Source organism: Hoplias malabaricus, chromosome 17 (genome assembly GCF_029633855.1).
Source record: "Hoplias malabaricus isolate fHopMal1 chromosome 17, fHopMal1.hap1, whole genome shotgun sequence".
NCBI lineage: Eukaryota > Metazoa > Chordata > Actinopteri > Characiformes > Erythrinidae > Hoplias > Hoplias malabaricus.
In genome coordinates this window covers 4,866,013-4,885,594 of record NC_089816.1, presented here as the reverse complement: position 1 = coordinate 4,885,594, position 19,582 = coordinate 4,866,013, and the positions used below count along the sequence as shown (strand labels likewise).

Here is a 19,582-nt window from a genome sequence, read left to right as displayed (position 1 = left end):
TTGCGAACATTGAAAAATGTCTGTCTGTGAGTCAGTTCACCCATTAGACATTATTAGGTTACATTTCCTCACTTGAAACACAAGATATAGTGTTTAACATTCATTTATTCATGTCCTACAAAGCCTCCATTTTGATTATGATGAGTCCTTGCAAGGAAGTACAGTTATGGCTTTTTTAACATTTTTAAACATATAAGCTTCATTAGAGCAGTTTTGAGAAATGGAGCTTATAAAACTGATTGAAAAAAATCTATTGAACTAATTTGTACATTTCTTATAAGGAAAATGTTAGGACTCCTCATATTACAGTTTAAAATGTCTATATTTAGAATCAGATCCACCACATCAGCTGCAAATGATTAGACCATCGTTAAAGGGGACATTGGAGGAGGCTCTTATTTAAACCTCAGACATTTGCTTGATTTGCGCTTGGTTGCCGAAGTGAGTGGTATCACCAGGCCAAGAACTAAAGAGATCTCCGAGGCCTTCAGAAAGAAGGTTATAGATGTATATGAATCTGGGAATGGAGGTAAAAAGATCTCAAAACAATAGTAAATTATTTTCCAGACAGTAGAATGGCTGATGGTCAGAATAGGCCATCCTAACAAATCCAGTCCAAGAGCAGACCTGAAGATGCATAAAGAAGTCTCCAACAATCCCAAAATGTCATCACGGGACCTACAAGTGGCTCTTGCCACAGTTGATGTGAAGGTACATGAACCTACCATCAGGAAGCTACTGCACAAGGAGGAAACCCTTGCTGTCAAAAAGACCCCAGGGTAAGACTAAAGTTTGCCAGGAAGCACATAGACAAAGACCAGGACTTCTGGAACCATGTGCTCTGGACAGATGATTCCAAAGCTGAATTATCTGGGCACAGTAACAGAAAACGACCAGCACAGCATTCAAGCACAAGAACCCCATACCAGCCGCGAAGCTGGGAGGTGGAAATGTCATGGTTTGGGGCTGCTTTGTTGCAGCAGGTCCTGGCAAGGATCTACTATGAATCTACTATCTACATCATAGAATCTATTATGAATTCTTCACTGTATCAGAGGGTGCTTCAATTTTTGAGACTAGCTTTCCAAAAACTGAAGCTGAACATGCAATATGACCATGAGCCATAAAATTCCAGTAAATTCACAAGGAATGGCTCAGAAGTAAGAAACGGAGAGTTCTGGAACGGCCAAATCAGAGCTTGGCTCTTAATCCTACAGAGATGCTCTGGGGTGATCTGTGCATTCACCTCTAATATCACACAGCTGAAAGAATTCTGCATGGAAGAATGGGAAAAAACAACCTCCCAGTCAAAGTCAAAGACTGGTAAATGGTTACAGGAAACATCTAATTGAGGTTATTTCCGCCAAAGGGGGAAATACCAGCTATTAGGGCATAGGATGTCCTAACTTTTCCCCTCACAAGAAATGTACATTTACTTACGTTTATAAATAATTTCTTCAGTTTTATTTCTTTAGTTACATAAGCTCCATCTCTCAGTGCTGTTCAAATGAAGCTCAAATGTTTATATGTTTTCATATCATGGGGTGTCCTGACCTTTTCACATGACTGTACATCATAAGATTAAAAACGTAACACACATTTGAATTATAATGTCGACATGAAAGTGTTTAATCCTTTAGCTCTAGTCCAGGGTGTGTTCACCTTAATTCCAAGAGTAGAATGCTAATCACAACTACATTATATCACAGGGAACAGCAGCAAGCAATTCCAGAGTTGGAACTACAGGACACTGAGGATTTGGTGTGTTCTCCCTGTGTCTGGGTGGGTTTCCTCCGGGTGCTCCGGTTTCCTCCCACAGTCCAAAAACACACGTTGGTAGGTGGATTGGCGACTCAAAAGTGTCCGTAGGTGTGAGCGTGTGAGTGAATGTGTGTGTCTGTGTTGTCCTGTGAAGGACTGGCGCCCCCTCCAGGGTGTGTTCCCGCCTTGCGCCCAATGATTCCAGGTAGACTCTGGACCCACCGCGACCCTGAATTGGATAAGCGCTTACAGATAATGAACGAATGAATGAATGAACTACAGGACATCCCTCAAACAAGCCTCTGTAGCCTACTACAAGCGAATTTATTTCAGACATATTTCACTCATCCTATACGCTTATTTAGTATTCAATTAACTACCAATGATTTAGACATGACGTCCAGATCTCACTCCCTCTGGACTGTATAATCCAGTCAATAACAATACAGCTGAATGAAGAGTTTATCAATAATAATTATCTGGATTTGCTGTTTAAACATATTTGCTGGAGGCAAATTTGCTCACCCCCACAACTTCCTTACACTACACCGTGAGTAAATTATGCTTCATACACACATGGCCTTTCGAGGGGATGCCTGCAGAAAGCAGACACTGCAAAGTGAAAAGCACGAGTACACAGATGGTTTGAAATAAAGAACACACAAAGAATTCCAGCACCTTGTGACCACTGAGACCAGGTAACAGCGGCATGTATTAAACAGAGAGCTAATGGAGACAAAGTTATAATCTATATTATTCGAGCTGCATAATGAAACCAAATAAACTTCCCATCTAAAACAGATGCAACGGCAGCCTAATGAAGGGCATTAGGAAATTAATTATCGAATTCTGGCTTAACTCAGCTTGCAAGAACAGGCTAAATGTAGATTTTCATTAGCATTAACTGAACTGCAGGGATACCTAAATGCAAGTGATACCCATTGGTCAGGGGTAGCAAAACGTGGCTTAAATATAATAAAACATGCACATGGCAAAGAAGATTATAACGGCCTGCTAAAATAAAATGTGCTGAAAGACATTTACATACATCGTGAGCCACAAATAATGAATATTCATCTGTTTAATTAATAATCACGTACGTAGTGATCTTCAGTTACTGATTTTATCGCACGGTTAGTGAACCGATGCCTTCTCGTGTGGTTTTCAGCCCCATAAACATTAGTAATGTCAGGTGTTGGATGAGAAGGATTTGATCACACACCTCACACCTACTCATCCCAATGTGAGTGGATGATCCATCACTCCAGAGAAGATTCCACAGCTCCTGAGCTTTACACTGCTCTCGCTGATGCTCAACATTCGGCACGGTGAAAAACACTCATGCGCAGCTGCTCCAGAGAAACCCACTTCTGCTTCATGATTTTCTTTGGATGTTAAACAAGTGATGACAAATACTGCATAGTGCACTATTTTGGTGCCGAACCCTGCACAGACTCGGCTTCAGCTGGAGAAGACATTAAACAACGTCGAGCAGAAACACTGCTCTTGTTTTCTGTAGATGTCAAATACAATCCAGACCAAAAATGAGGAAGTGGGATGTATATATTTGCATGCATTGTGCATGGCTTAAGTAGTCATGGCTTTAGTGTGAGACAGCAACTTCAACTTACATTAGCAACTAAACACACCATCTTTAATCTCCTTAAAACCACTGAAGTCTGTTACCACGTCAGCAAAAGTGCTGGACGGTGGACAGAAGCTGCTTAGTGACACTAGCGGGATGTCAAGATTCAGTGTCTTCCTCGTGCTCGGCTACTCCTGCAGCTGGCCGTCTGACTTTTAACATTAAAAGGGAATTACACTCATTTTTCACAATGTATGAGTAAGCATGTCATTAAAGTGGAAATGATGTCATGTAAAGAGGTTTGATGGGAATATGCATTGTTCTGGAAATAACGGAGATGGGATCTGTTCAGCTTTGTTGACAGGAACCAGATATCCTCTCCATTAAAGTGATTACATTTGTTAGCTATATGGAGATTTAATTCGTATTATAATCCATTCTCTGTATATTCACACCTTGGCTGTTTTAAGGCAAAACACTGCACAATTAAATAATCTAGATCCACCACTGTATCATTATCAAAAACTCAGCCAACTGTTAAAGCTTCTCTGACCTTATTCAGGACACCAAATGGAGTGGCTGTGTTTGTGACCACTGTGACTAATGACTACAGCGCTGTAAAGAATTTTCTAACTCGATATATCTCTCTACAACGCGCCATTTCATATCAAAGTCACCCCGAACGATACTGTGTTCGTGTCTGTGTTTAATTATGAAATTTCGGTGGAGTTTCCCCTCAACGTTTCCCACTGTGGTGATAGTACAGCAGTGACGGTTAAGTTCAGCTGTGAGTGGGGCTTCTACTTACCAGAATATTGAGCCTTCTACGGAGCATATTAGACATATTTGACACGTATGTCTTCTTTGGTGGTTGAAGACGTCGTATAAGCTGCTTTTTGTTTTCTTTCAGCCAACTATAGGCTCCACTCGTGGTGAGTACGCTAACTTTGCATGTAGGTTTTTATGTGTGTAAATGTATGACGGCGTTAGCTAAGCTAGCTATCTATGTTCTACCCTATTTCTCCGAGCTATATGAAATGCGGCGGTGAAGCTACATCGTTTCCATTCCGTTTGGCTTCTTTCTTCTCGGACCATTTGCATATTCTACGCGGCTGGGCTTCGCTCGGCTCGGCGTTGCGGTGCTGGTGCTGGTGCCGAGCTGGCGCCGTTAGTCCCAGGCGCTCCCCGCACACGGCGCTGCGGCTCCGGTCAGCGGCATCATCCTCGTTTCGCTCTCCGCCGGAGCTCCGAACTCGACTCTGCCCTGTTGCTGCTGAGCTTCTATGAAGCAACACGCACCCGAACCGGGTCACACGGAACCGAGCCGAACCGTAGACTGGCGGAAAGTGGCGTAGATTCCGTGACTGAGAACGGTGCGCTCGTTTCGGTACGTTCAGTTCTGTTTCGATTCGTGTGTCGCGTACCTACTCCGCCTTACTCTTCACTCCACTCTATCAAAATTTACTCTCACCCCCACCATACACATATACACTCACGCTCACACACAACGCATGATACAGGCCCCGCCCATAGAAACTAATGACGCTGTGGCTCATGGGAAATGTAGTTTTGTCTTCTTTTTTTTTCTCATAGCTTAATCTCAAATGGCTTCCTACATAATTAATAGAAACTGATATTTACAGCATTTACGCCATTTTTAAGACGCTTTTATACAGACAGATATTTAGGTAGAGGACAGATGAGAAACAGAGAATAGTAGGGTAAGTTTTGCCTTCCTGTCCAAGCCAGGAAACAATCCTCCTTTGTCCACTTAACATCTTACCTTTTACCGCAATAACAGGCACCAGCTCATTTTGAATACAGCTATGTGACTGCTTCCACCAAGGTCCGTACACACCTCATGTCCTCTACCTATTCTGGAATGTGTCCAAGTCCCTCACTGAAGTGAGAGTTCACATAATTCTGGACAGAGTCCTCCAGCTTTTCCCAGCATGTCCTTCCTATATGTTTGGGCCTACCAGGTCTGTCTGGCACCTTCCCCAACCGGTGATCTGAGCTCAGTCCCTCTCTTTCCCTGAGTGTCCAAAACATGGCCTCAGGTCAGAGGTCACAACCATAAAGATGACCTTGATCATTGTCTTTTGGCCCAAGCTGCTCTAGTACCAAGAACATGGTGTATATTATGGACAAACCAAGATCAGCACAGAAGCACCGTAACATTATGCTGCTCAGGTTCAGATCAAGAAGATGTTCATCCAAGTAAGTCTCCCCTAGGCTTCCCAGTCTCGCCAGAACTCCAACCGTTATCTCCAAGGATGCTGAGTAATTTGAGCTACTTTTAGGGGCAGACACATCACAGTCTGTTTTTTCTTCTCTGCAAGTAGAATCTGCATTAAGAAGACCATCCTGTGTGGGAGTGAGACTAACTTCTACTGGGAGTTTGTTTCCAGAGTAAACTCTCCCGGGCCGCATACACAATGTTCTTTTTCTGGTGTTCATCAGTGTGCATGCTCTTATTTTAATTCCTGCCTGAGAGGAATAATTAGAGATTAATTTGTAGGTCCTATCGGTGCCTACAGATTGAATCTCATCCAAAGTTTGGATTTCAAATATATATTTAATACAAATATGGACAGTGTGCTTACTGTGCATGTTTATGCTTTACCAGGTTTGTTTTATCCTTTATTTATATTTGAGAGTATGACACCAAATCCCGAAACAATCAATAAATGAGACGTTGTGGGGTTAGGACTAGGGTTAGGTTTAAGTTAGTAGTGCTTATGTATAATGTAAGGGTAAGTCTCCACCTTACCTAACATTAATCATGAATATATTTGGTTCTAGCTCCCCCTTGTGGTTAGTACATTTAATGCACATAAAACCCCCTATTTATACAGTCGTTTTATTAGATGCTTATTTATTTTTGTCTGCTTTGCGTTGTCGTTGTTATACATTTTATGCAGTGTGTTTAGTTGTTTATTTATTTATTTATTTGTTTTTGCGGACAGTAACAGTGAAGTAACCGTTGCCTAGTTGCATAAAGGTGTCAGAATCCTTATTGGATTTAAATATGACAAAACAATGTATAAGGATGAGATTCAAATTAGGTTTTTACATTTTAAACTGTAATGTATCATTAGAATTTGTTTTAAAAATGTTTTAAATACTTTTAAATACATATTTTTAATATAGACCAATTACACAATATTCATTGTTCAAAAAGTACTCGAACTCTCTACTCTTTTAATATAGTAATGTAATGTAGAATACACTGTGACACTTATGTTATCTCGCTCTCTCTTTCTCTATGTCATATTATTTTTTAATGGATTGCATTATCTGTAACCCTTATCCAGTGGGTCCAGAGCCTACCTGGAATCAGTGGGCGCAAGGCGGGAATACACCCTGGGAGGGGCACCAGTCCTTCACAGGGCAACACACACACACACACACACACACACACACACACACACGAGTCGCCAATCCACCTACCAACGTGTGTTTTTAGACTGTGGGAGGAAACCGGAGCACCCTGAGGAAACCCACGCAGACACAGGGAGAACACACCACACTCCTCACAGACAGTCACCCGGAGCGAGAAGGGTATCTCTGCAGGCTGGAGGCAGCTCCAAGTGGGTGGTACAGCTCCAAGTGAGCACGGAGGAACATTTTAAGCACGACTCAAGCACGTCGCTGGCTTCGAGTTATGTAGTTTTCGTAAAGGCTCTGGAGATGACCCAGAGGCTAAAGAACCCCTTTTATTTGTTTTTAAAAACAGGGCTGATATGGAGCTGTTTCTAAAAGCCTGTGTTGATGAGCAGGGTCCCAGGGTCAATGCGATGTTTGTGGTTACGCCATGCCCCTCACCCCAGAAATTTTCAGGCATGTAAACTGGACTGTAGGGCCCTCACCTCAATTCTTAAGGCACAGATACTAGACTGCAGGGCACCTTATACATAACAGTTCAGACAGTGTGTATAGTCTTATACTTTTAGAAACCTAGGCTGTCTGGTTCACTGTGATGTCCTGCTTTGCAGCTCAGATTGCTCTGTTTGATCATTGTTTGGAAGTTTGAGAGAATGTCTGAGTTATTTGGAATATTGTGTTAGATTATTGTGTATTTTGTAGTACAGCTGTGTGCCTGGTGACCATGTAATAACTGTTTTGTTTTCAGTGTTAATATTGTACCATGTAAACATTAAGTACATTAGCTATATGGAGTACATTTTCAGCATCATGTGATTCACAGACTTGTTTGTGGTTGGCTTAATATGTGAAATTCTTGCAATAAATAAAGAGAATAACCATTTAACTGAGACCTACATGTACTGAGAATGATAATGTTTACTCACATAGAGGCTACTACTCACTTCCTAACAAGAGACATGACAGTAAATATGGGTTCATCAGCACAGCCCAGTGCTGGGGTGCTATATATTCCTCGCCTGGCATCAGGTTCATGTTTCTCTGCTCCAGAGAATCCAGTTCTATTGTCAGTGTTTCTCTACAGGGATTAGAGAGGCAGTGTGTGCACATCTGTGTTAGTAATGGGTTCAATTTAATGTAGAATGCATTCATTACAACTTTATCTTCAAATATTGTACATATGGTGTATTTCTGAAATAAATTAAACTAGATAAATGAACTGTATTCAAATAAATGTATAGCCTTTCAGGCGGCACGGTGGTGCGGCAGGTAGTGATGCAGTCACACAGCTCCAGGTTGTGGGTTTGAGCCACACTCCATGTGACCGTCTGTGAGGAGTTGAATTAGATCAGCAGTTTCAGACAATGAATGAATGAATGATAGTCCTTCTACAAATTCACATGCACAATCCAGGTAATAATAAAGGGAGTCTTTCTGACAGTCTAAGCCAGTGTTATCCAACTCTGATCCTATTCGACCTGTTCAAACAAACTTGATTCAACTAATTTTGTGAGTAGTGTGTTCCAGGACCTGGTTCTGATGCCAAATCAAAGCATATGTGATCATCTGAACACAAAGAGTAACACATGATACTCTACAACAAGGACATGCTTCTATAAAGAATTATTTAAAACCATGCAAAGGAACTAGATGAAGTACAGTGAACTTCTCTGAATGTCTGTTTATATTCTTAATTGAGCCAAATTTCCTGAAAGGTTGCACCACTACCTTGGAATTCATTAAACAATAACTACATTACAGTGAATTTCCATCTTATTAAGTTCACCTCACTTGTAGCTACAGGCACTGACTCTATTGTCATATACACCCACTGTGACTGAGTGCTCATGGGAGGTTCACTGAATATTATGATTATTTGCAAATTATTTTCACCATTTCTCTCATGTTCATTAATGGAAAGGAGCTGCTTTAAATATTTGTTTGAATAGTGGGCCATAAGTGTTACTTAAGGGTTTACACATTTACACTGATTATAATCCAATACTGTGCTGAGTACAAAACAAATAACACAGTCCTATAGTTCTGTAATCAAATTAAAATAATGATTGTAGACACGAGAGACCTAATGGATTTCATAAGTTTGCAGTTCACCCCATAATCAGATTAACACAAATATATAATTAAAATATCAGGAGTGCTATGTATTTCGTTTCACTGAAACCTAAGCAGCCCCTCCCACTTGCTGGTTTCCACCCACTTGCGGGCCTCCGGCCTGCAGACATATGTACTTGTGCCCGGAGCTAGAATCGAACCCACAACCTCCAGGCCCCTGGAGCTGTGTGACTGCGACACTAACCTGCTGCACCACCGTGCCACCCTACTACATTCATGTCTTTGAGAAATAATAATTTGACATTATATGCGGCCCTGGAAACAATGTATATTTCCTGTTCCTTCATCAGTAGGTGGAAAAACTACAGCTCGTTGTGTTCTGTCCAAGTGGTGAATCAAAAAAGTTATACGGTTTGAATATAAATAGGGGTCAGTTATAGGGTGGGGATATATAGGTATAGGGTTATTGGGTGAGTAATGAGCTCTCGCCCCTCACTGCCGTTGTATGCTTGGGTGAACCTATGTGTTCTTTTAGGTCATTTACACCTTTTTTTGCGACACAAAACATGGGAATTTCTTTTTTACTTCATCCAAGAACTTACATTTACGTTTCGGCATAGCTGCTCGAGATGAGGGAGAGGCAGTATTAACATGGAAAGGCATCGGCATCTTACGTTCGCGTGACGCTGGCACATGCTAGTGACATCGGCACCTTACGTACGGGTGACAGTGGCATCTATTTATTTTTTTTGGTGACAGTGGCATATGCCTCTGTTTTGCGCAAATGCCGATGACATTGACATCCGTTTTATGACACTGGCATATACTCCACTTCATTGTTGAACATCTGCCAGTAGACTAAGTTTAGCTAGCATTATAGCAAACTAGCTATATATTTAACTACACAGTAAACAAAGAACATCCCTGGACGTTCAAAATAGGTTTAAAAGTAGATTGTCCGTCAAACACACATTTTAAACGTCAATGGACGTCCAAAATCCATCTTAATAAGTTAGTTAAGTGGTGACCAATCGATAACGTCAGTGGACGTCCAAAACGCGTTTTATACAAGTTATTTATTTCGGGACCAATTAATAACGTCAATGGACGTCCAAAATAACGTCTAATAGTCGTCTTTTCAATGTCTGTGTTTGGACGTCTTTTCAACTTTCATTTTCAACCTTAAGAGAACGTTGATTAGACGGCAGTCATTACATTATTTCAACGTTAAATCAACGGCTAAATGTTTACTGGGTAGCACACGTATGCTACTAGCATGTAAACGGAGTTCACAAATGACATGCTACAAACAGTCATGTCACTGTGTTCATGGACAAGTGAACTACAAGTTCTTCACAGTTAGGGGTATACGACGCTCCTCAAACCCACCACTTTCAAGACGTCGACATACCACAATGCTGCCAAGCAACATTACTACTGGACTACTAGATTAATTAAAATGTCTTTATGGCACGTGAAGCTCTAATAGCCTTGTACAACACTGCATGTCAGATTCTTGAAAGCTGACGTTTCAACCAAGACAATGTATGACTTTCTGATGAAGGCTCATAATATGTGCTGACATCCAATTCTACTGAAATATAATCCAGATTTCCCCTAAATATTTTTGTCAGTCTTATGCAATATATATATGGTGTTGTTTTTCATAGTTCTTTTAAATTATCAATACATGGAATTTGTCTGAGGCTATTTAAACATTTGTATAACATTGTACCATTAAGAACTGGAATCTATGAATCGGGAGTGGCATAAAACCCCATAGAAATGATCCTTACAAAATGAAATGTGGTATTTTCTGTATAACATTACAAATTGGTATTAACTTGGCTTTATCTTGAGTTTTCATTTTAGGAGGGCAGCTGTGTCAGTAACATGCTGCAGACTACCATCATGTACAATTTTACCAACACCAATATGTAATAAATATTATACATTAAAGTAGACTTGTTAGTCCAGTTCCCTTTTTCTCCTTTACAATAAAGCTCATGTGTTTATTTAATGACTTCTTTTTAAGTCTTTAACTTGTCCACAAAGACATGGCACTGTGAAAAGATCTGACAGAAAAAAGAATTCAACATTATGTAATTACTACTGAACAGTTAGTTTAGCTGTACGAGTCGTCAACAGTCTACAAAAACAACAGATCATAAACAGCACATTATTTTTTAAGTTTTTAATCTCAATAATAAGACAATCACGCTGATCACAAAGGAACATTTTCCATCCATCCATTATCTGTAACCGCTTATCCAATTTAGGGTCGCGGGGGGTCCAGAGCCTACCTGGAATCATCGGGCGCAAGGCGGGAATACACCCTGGAGGGGGCGCCAGTCCTTCACAGGGCAACACAGACACACACACATTCACTCACATACGGACACTTTCGAGTCGCCAATCCACCTGCAACGTGTGTTTTTGGACTGTGGGAGGAAACCGGAGCATCCAGAGGAAACCCACGCGGACACGGGGAGAACACACCACACTCCTCACAGACAGTCACCTGGAGCGGGAATCGAACTCACAACCTCCAGGGCCCTGGAGCTGTGTGACTGCGACAACTACCTGCTGCGCCACCGTGCCGCCCAAAGGAACATTTTGACCATTAGTATTTCCTCAGCATTTACCAAAATAAATATACCATTATTAACATAGAAATTCCGATTAGAAACAGACTGTTGCTAGCATCTTTAAAAAAACAGAATACTTGAGATGTTTTTTAGAGATGTGGTCCTGGGTGCACTCATCACACTTTCTACAGAATGGACAAGTACTGTGAGCCTGGATGTCATGAAACAGACCATCATGTGTTTTAAATGTGTGTCCTAAAAAGCAAAATAAATACAGGATAGAATTAAGGTATTAATGTTAACATGTCAGAGACTTGCAGCACCAGAACAGGCACACTAAACCTTATAGTATAGCCCTCTGCCACTTTTAATAGCATTCCTATACAGCATTCTATTGTATATTAGCAGTATAAAATGTATTTCCCATATATTACTGATAACCAGTGAACATGATACTACACGGCATTTAACATTACCTGTATAAAATAATATAAATAATAATGGTAGCTGCACCACTATTTGTACTCATTTAATACGTAATAGTACAACACACCTACCATGCAATGTCCCCATATTGTTTTCTCGTTCTTCTTGAGAAAGACCTTAGGCCCCTAGATGATGCCAGTGTTCAATTTTCTGATTAGGCCTAGCAGGGTTGCTACCTCAATTTAAATTTGATAATTTAAAAAATTAATGTTTCATTTAATACACTGTCATATTAGATTTTCACTCTATATATACACACACACACACACACACACACACATATATATATATATATATATAATTACTGCCTCTCATGTTATCGCACAGCAGCATTGTGGTATGTCGACGTCTTGAAAGTGGTGGGTTTGAGGAGCGTCGTATAACCCTAACTGTGAAGAACTTTTAGTTCAATTGTCCATGAACACAGTGACAGTGGACTGTGTGCGAATAAGGGATGCTATGTTTGTAGCATGTCACTTGTTTGGTCTGTTTACATGCTAGTAGCATACGTGTGCTAGTTAAATATATAGCTAGTTTAAACATCCAATTGCTAGCTAAACTTAGTCTACTGGCAGATGTTCAACAATGAAGTGGAGTATATGCCAGTGTCATAAAACGGATGTCAATGTCATCGGCATTTGCGCAAAACAGAGGCATATGCCACTGTCACCAAAAAAAAAAAATTGATGCCACTGTCACCCGTACGTAAGGTGCCGATGTTACTGGCATGTGCCAGTGTCACGCGAACGTAAGATGCCGATGCCTTTCCAGGAGCTTCGCCTGACGCAAACAAGGACTACTGACGTGCAGACTGACCAATTAAATGTTTACAGAGAAGGTTATCGACCAATAACGGTAGCTCTACAGTCAGACCGTCCAATCAGAAGATTTTAGGCTACTTCTCCAAGCCTCCTTCTCACTCAAGCGAACCAATCGGAGTAGGGGAGGGCGGGACTAGTTTGTGAAGGAAACTTCTCGAAATTCTATGTAAGCTCTAGAAAAACACAATCCCGGACGTTTGTAAAATTCCGCCCGGACATTTTTTTAAGTCTAAAAAAGAGGACATGTCCGGGGAAATAGGACGTCTGGTCACCCTAATCAGTTAGATACACTCACAACAAAATATTCCCCTCAGTTCCTTCAGTCAGAACTTTTTAGAGTGCCACTGAAACATGTGGGTTAAAATATAAAATGTTTGTAGATAGTCTTCTAATTACAGAATTTAGCTGCATTAATGTGCAGCCATCATTAACGCAGGGGTTCCGTTGTCAAGCACAGTTTATACAAAGCAATTTTCCAAACAATTGACGTTGTGGGCGGCACAGTGGTGCAGCAGGTAGTGTCTCAGTCACACAGCTCCAGGGACCTGGAGGATGTGGGTTCGATTCTCGCTCCGGGTGACTGTCTGTGAGGAGTGCGGTGTGTTCTCTCTGTGTCTGTGTGGGTTTCCTCCGGGTGACTGTCTGTGAGGAGTGTGGTGTGTTCTCCCTGTGTCTGCGTGGGTTTCCTCCGGGTGACTGTCTGTGAGGAGTGTGGTGTGTTCTCCGCGTGACTGCGTGGGTTTCCTCCGGGTGACTGTCTGTGAGGAGTGTGGTGTGTTCTCCCAGTGTCTGCGTGGGTTTCCTCCGGGTGACTGTCTGTGAGGAGTGTGATGTGTTCTCCGCGTGTCCGCGTGGGTTTCCTCCGGGTGACTGTCTGTGAGGAGTGTGGTGTGTTCTCCCCGTGTCCATGTGGGTTTCCTCCGGGTGACTGTCTGTGAGGAGTGTGGTGTGTTCTCCCCGTGTCCACGTGGGTTTTCTCCAGGTGACTGTCTGTGAGGAGTGTGATGTGTTCTCCCTGTGTCTGCGTGGGTTTCCTCCGGGTGCTGTGGTTTCCTCCCACAGTCCAAAAACACACGTTGGTAGGTGGATTGGTGACTCCAAAGTGTCCGTAGGTGTGAGTGTGTGAGTGAATATGTGTGTCTGTGTTGTCCTGTGAATGACTGGCGCACCTCTAGGGTGTATTCCCGCCTTGCGTCCAATGATTCCAGGTAGGCTCTGGACCCACCGCGACCCTGAACTGGATAAGGGTTACAGATAATGAATGAATGAATGAATTGACATTGTGTAAAATAAAATAAAAACAAAAATCTGGAAAACACATGCCCTCTGTGTCTACAAAGCCAAGCTCCACACGTACAGAACAAGTCCTGGCTTTGTTTTGCTGAAACAACCCTGGACTTACTGGGCTAAGTCTTCATACTGAGGGCAGCATATCAATGGCACAGTGTTTGCCTCCAAATTAATGGGCTGGAATATTCTGGAATGATCCGGAATTGCATGAAGCACCTTCCTGGTAAACACAGAACGTCCCTGGACGTTCAAACTAGGTCTAAAAGTAGTCTGTCTGTCAAGGACATATTTTAAACGGCAATGGACGTCCAAAATCCATCTTAATAAGTTAGTTATCAAGTGGTGACCAATCGATAACGTCAGTGGACGTCCAAAACACGTTTTATACAAGTAATTTATTTTGGGACCAATTAATTTTATTGTTGGTTATTGTAAAAATATTGTTTATAAAAGTTATGTTATAGTTAAAAAAATTACAAGATTCAAATGTAAATTAAAATTTGTTTTGTATTGCTTGGGAAGCTTATCTATTTGTTGTACTAGTAAATGTAGTTTAAATGTACAGGGGTTGGACAATGAAAGTGAAACACCTGGTTTTAGACCACAGTAATTTATTAATGTGGTGTAGGGCCTCCTTTTGCGGCCGATACAGCGTCAGTTCGTCTTGGGAATGACATACACAAGTCCTGCACAGTGGTCAGAGGGATTTGAAGCCATTCTTCTTGCAGGATAGTGGCCAGGTCTCTACGTGATGCTGGTGGAGGAAAACGTTTCCTGACTCGCTCCTCCAAAACACCCCAAAGTGGCTCAATAATATTTAGATCTGGTGACTGTGCAGGCCATGGGAGATGTTCAACTTCACTTTCATGTTCATCAAACCAGTCTTTCACCAGTCTCGCTGTGTGTATTGGTGCGTTGTCGTCCTGATACACGGCACCGCCTTCAGGACACAGTGTTTGAACCATTGGATGCACATGGTCTCACTGGTGCAGTGTGGAGTTAATGAAGATTGTCCACCAGGCTGCTCCAATTTAGCCCTGACACCTCCCACACTACAATGACAGGTGTTTCACTTTCAGTGTCCAACCCCTGTAGTTTCTGCAATCAATATCTTACTGTGAGAGTTTGGGAAGGCCATGAATTGACATTCTATTTTTTCATGTTATTTTGAGATAATGGCTTTAAAACAGATGATGGTCTACACTTGCCTGGTCTTGTTTATTGTAAATACACACCTTAAAACGTGAGGTGCGTGTCTAAATACACAGTTTTGCAACGGTCTTTAAACAGTAAGCTTGGGTGCAATTTCGGAGAAGGCCGCGCGAGGGCACTGTAACGCCACACAAGCACAAACAGCCAGCAGCTTCGGTACAACACGTGCAGACCACAGTCACCAGCGCACTGTATCTCAGGGACAAGTACACGTACAGTATCGTCACTATACGTACAAACTGTGTAAATGCACCTTCAAAGTTACAACAGTGGGTTTTAAAGTCTAGTTGTGTTCCTTAAAGTAAACGTTCCTACATTTTCTTCTCCAGAAGCAAAGGGGAATATTACATTTTCATTTTAGAACGGTGTAAAATAAAATACAAAATACAAGTCCTGGAGATTAAATGCAGTGTAAGAAAACAGCACAACTGAAAAATCTACAGTTACTTTAAAATGTGGTACAGTTATTTTACCAAATTTAATTTACTGAACAAGTATTACATTAAAGTATTACATTTTAGGAATTAACCTTTAGTTACTTATTAATTTTTAGGTTTCATTTGAGTATTTTGTGATCATTCGTGTGTTTCTCTTTCATTATTTATTTTAGTTTATTAAAAACAGCTTCCTCTGCTGATAGATGCTGTATGAATTAGTTACACAGTACTTGAGTAGTTTTTGGAGCTGCTACTTGTGCTGTTTTTAGCTCACGTACTCTTTTTAAGCTATATTTCTCACTAAGCTATTGGATAAAAATGAACTAATACATGTAAGAAAATGTAAATATATATATATATTTATATAAAACCAAAATCACCCCATTATTGTCTGTAATAGTTAATATTTATTTGATTTATTAATTTGATTCCTATGAACAGAATAATTGAAACCAACTTAATAAGGAAATTAATTCCGAATTGTAAATGCTTACATGTTTTCCTCAGAGAATAGTTGAATTAAATACAGATAATACAAATTTAAGTAAAATGTTGAATATATGTAGCTTAAATATTTAGGACAGTATTCACACAAATCTATTATTATCCTCTGTGTAACTCAGGGGATGGAAAGAGTTACCACTCACCTCTGTGCACTCTACAGAACATGATTCTGATTATCTGACTTGATTTAAAAAGGTTCGGTGTGAAGGAGACAAGCCTGGACTCTCACCATCTTTAATCTGTGATGACATTCAAAAACGTTTTAGTGAAAAAAAAAAGTCAATACATTTTAATGTATGAATAATTATACCTTATTTTCCATTGATACATTCTACAAAATCAGAAATGTAACTCCAGCCTCATTAAATGATTGTAACATGTCACAAACCTTGTAACTGAACAGCCTCACGCTGCACTCAGATCAGAATTGAGCGTAATTCTGAGTTTCCCACAGAGAAACGCTCCAATATCACACCCAGCAGTAATGACTGCCTGGAATAGATCTCCATTATCCCAGCGTCTGATTACGGCTGCCTCCAACACTGCATCCGTTTATTAATAACAAGATAACAACATCAGCAAAACGGGCGTGGAAAGGAAAACGCAAAGCTATTTTGAAGAACTTTTTGAGACAAATGGCAAATAGAAGTTTCCAAAGAACCTTAAACATCACTGACTTCACGTAAAACTCATGCAGTGATATTTTATCACGGTTTATTTTAGATGTAATCTGGGGGTGGACTCTTATTCTTGCGGTGGACTAAAGAATAAAGTCAAAGGATCCATCAATTAGCCACGCAAAGCGCCTGAAAGTCAGTTTGTACAAACATTTATTCTTCAAGACAATCCTTTATTTGATGCCTGAAGGGGTCAGAAAAAAACACCCAGCCCATATATGAGGATCCATGAGTCCATTGTTTTCACACAATGACAGTGGAAACAAGGCAATTAGAGCCTCAAAACAGCTTTTGACAGCTTTGGGAATGTAGAGCTCTAAATATAAATTTGGAGGGAGCACAAAAGCATCAGCTGAATGACAAAGGGCACATAAAGGGGAACAGATACTTTGAGATGTCTTTCTTTCAGTTACAGCTTCATCCCTTTCTGATGAATCCAGGGGAGATATTTCTTATAATCAATAAACCTTAAATGTAACGTCTCACAGGGACCATGACGTATCATTCAACATCAATTCTCGTGAAAAGAAACATGTTGTGTGTGTGTGTGTGTGTTCATTATAAAGCAGGTACACACTGATATACATACACACAAATAATAATAATAATAATAATAATAATAATATCCAGGACATTTCTAATCCTTTAGCAGCATTAACAAAATTACAGAATAACGGGGTTCATAGACTTTTGACTGATGTTATTTTAACTTTAATTTGAAGTTTCTGTTCGCACAAGATGATCCACCCCCCATGCCCCACCCCCTTTGGCCCACAAATCCACTTTACCATAATGCACATTTGCATTAAAGGCAACATAAACAACTCCGGAGGACTAATGATCTCAGCATAACAAACTCCCCTTTGTGTTTGTTTTCATACAAAAACTCCACAACTGTGGAGACTGTGCGGAACTGTGTGTTTGAGTACGGAGCCGACCGTTCGTTGTTGACTTGCGCTGTTTAATTTATTTAGTAGAGATTCTTTAAGGCTTTTACTTTCATGTAAAAAGTTAGTGGTTGGAGTCTGTTCCACCTTAATTACTATGTCTGAAACAGCAGATGAGTTTGTGAAACTTATCTAAATGAAAATGCTGATACTGAAGGCAGACGTAAGACACTAAGCGTGTTTTGAGAAGTCAGCTGTATTTGGGGCAAAGGCAAGGGCTAAACTTTGGGATTGAACAGAACCTTCTTTGGGTCGTTGGGGGTGTTGTGTGAGAACCACAGCTATCAATACCAGCTAAAATATTACAGTCAATAGCTGTTTAATTAATATTCTGATATTTTTATAAATGGCAATGTTGCATCCCTTAAACTGACATTCATTTTATATTGAAATAAGTCTTAATCAAATTACTCAGAGAGTTATGTCACTAAGAAATAAAGGAAACTGGCCTATGGACAGGGCTTGGTCATTGAAATGTTGTTAAAAATATAATAATGAATAAAATAAAGGTTCAGCTGGCTTTTACTACACTCACATTCAAAGTTTCTGCTTTAAATATTGTGATAACATGAAGCTTTTCTTTAGCTGATGGGCGCAAGAGGTCAGAAATTAAAGCATTAATGCGTTCTCCCGTCCTTCAATTAGTGCGAAGGTTGAAGCAGTGACCCATCTCTTTCTCACTGGGCATTCCTTCAGTGTGTGTTCTCCTGGTGACGCTGCTCCAGTTCCAGTCCCTCTGCTCTGTCTCCATGGAGCACCCCTGGCCTCTGGAAGTGGGGAAACTTCCCCAGCCATCTGTCCTAAGAACATCCCCCCTTCTCTCTCTCTCTCTCTCTCTCTCTCTCTCTCTCTCTCTCTCTCTCTCTTTCCTTCCACACATCCCTCATTCCCACACGCAGCCTTTGTCAGCAGTTCCTGAAGCTGGACGAGGCGTGGTGCTCTGGGCTGGGAGCTGAAGCCGTGGGTGCTTTCATAGACACCTGCAGCTCAGACAAAAGGGCAGAGGGTGCCGCTCTGAAGACAGATTGATGCTTTGTGTGTGTGTGGGGGGGGTGTTGGGGGGGTGGGGGGGGGGAATGAGAAGGGAACAGGAGAGAGAGAGAGAGAGGAAGAGAAGAAGATAGGAGAGGAGATTTAGGGACAGACACAACTAAAGAAGTGACACTTTTCCTAACATTTATAATCACACACACAATCGGAGCGAGGCTGGGTGGGAGGGTGAAGAAGGAGATGAGGTGCAGAAATTAGCAGAAAAAAAATAGCATGTGCTGTACGTGACCACACTGTCATAAGGACGTTTTTATATATACATTTTTATAAACAAGTGGAAAGCAAATCAAGTGTATTGTAATGCTGCTAAACTACTGCCAAAACTACTCATAATGGGTTTCTTCGTTTCTGTTGATTTGAATGAATGGACCAATAGAAATGCTACAGAATACATTAACTTCTATTGAAAGTTAAGAAGAGTTTCTTCCTTCTCCTGTAATGTTACTATTTCGGGGACACGTTATTCTTTGGACAGCGACGGTATTCATGCACATTTATGCCTATTGTGTGTGTGTTTTTTTTAAATAAAGTTAGCGTACAAATTAATTATTATTATTTTTTTATTTAGGAAGAGACATATATAGATGAATATATTTTAGTGCCATTTATTTTAACATATATAGCAATACACTAATGTCCCCAGTCCATACACACACACACACACACACACACACACACATATATATATATATATATATATATTTATTTTGTTGTTGTTTTCCCCATAAACTTACATATAAACAATAATTTTTTTTATTGACATA

General features: G+C 40.6%; 1 protein-coding gene across 6 annotated transcripts in view; it reads right to left on the bottom strand.

Moving 5' to 3' along the window:
* The window catches only part of atp11c (ATPase phospholipid transporting 11C), a 72,564-nt gene extending 67,745 nt beyond the window's left edge, over nucleotides 1–4,819 (bottom strand). For 5 of the 6 annotated variants that reach the window (XM_066648467.1, XM_066648465.1, XM_066648466.1 and 2 more), the window contains exon 1: nucleotides 4,155–4,819. In XM_066648467.1, coding sequence (XP_066504564.1) covers nucleotides 4,155–4,190 — 36 coding nt within the window. In that variant the 5' untranslated portion in view covers nucleotides 4,191–4,819. The remainder of the gene's footprint in view (nucleotides 1–4,154) is intronic. The other variant, XM_066648470.1, reaches the window with a different exon arrangement.
* Nucleotides 4,820–19,582: the final 14,763 nt, after the last annotated feature.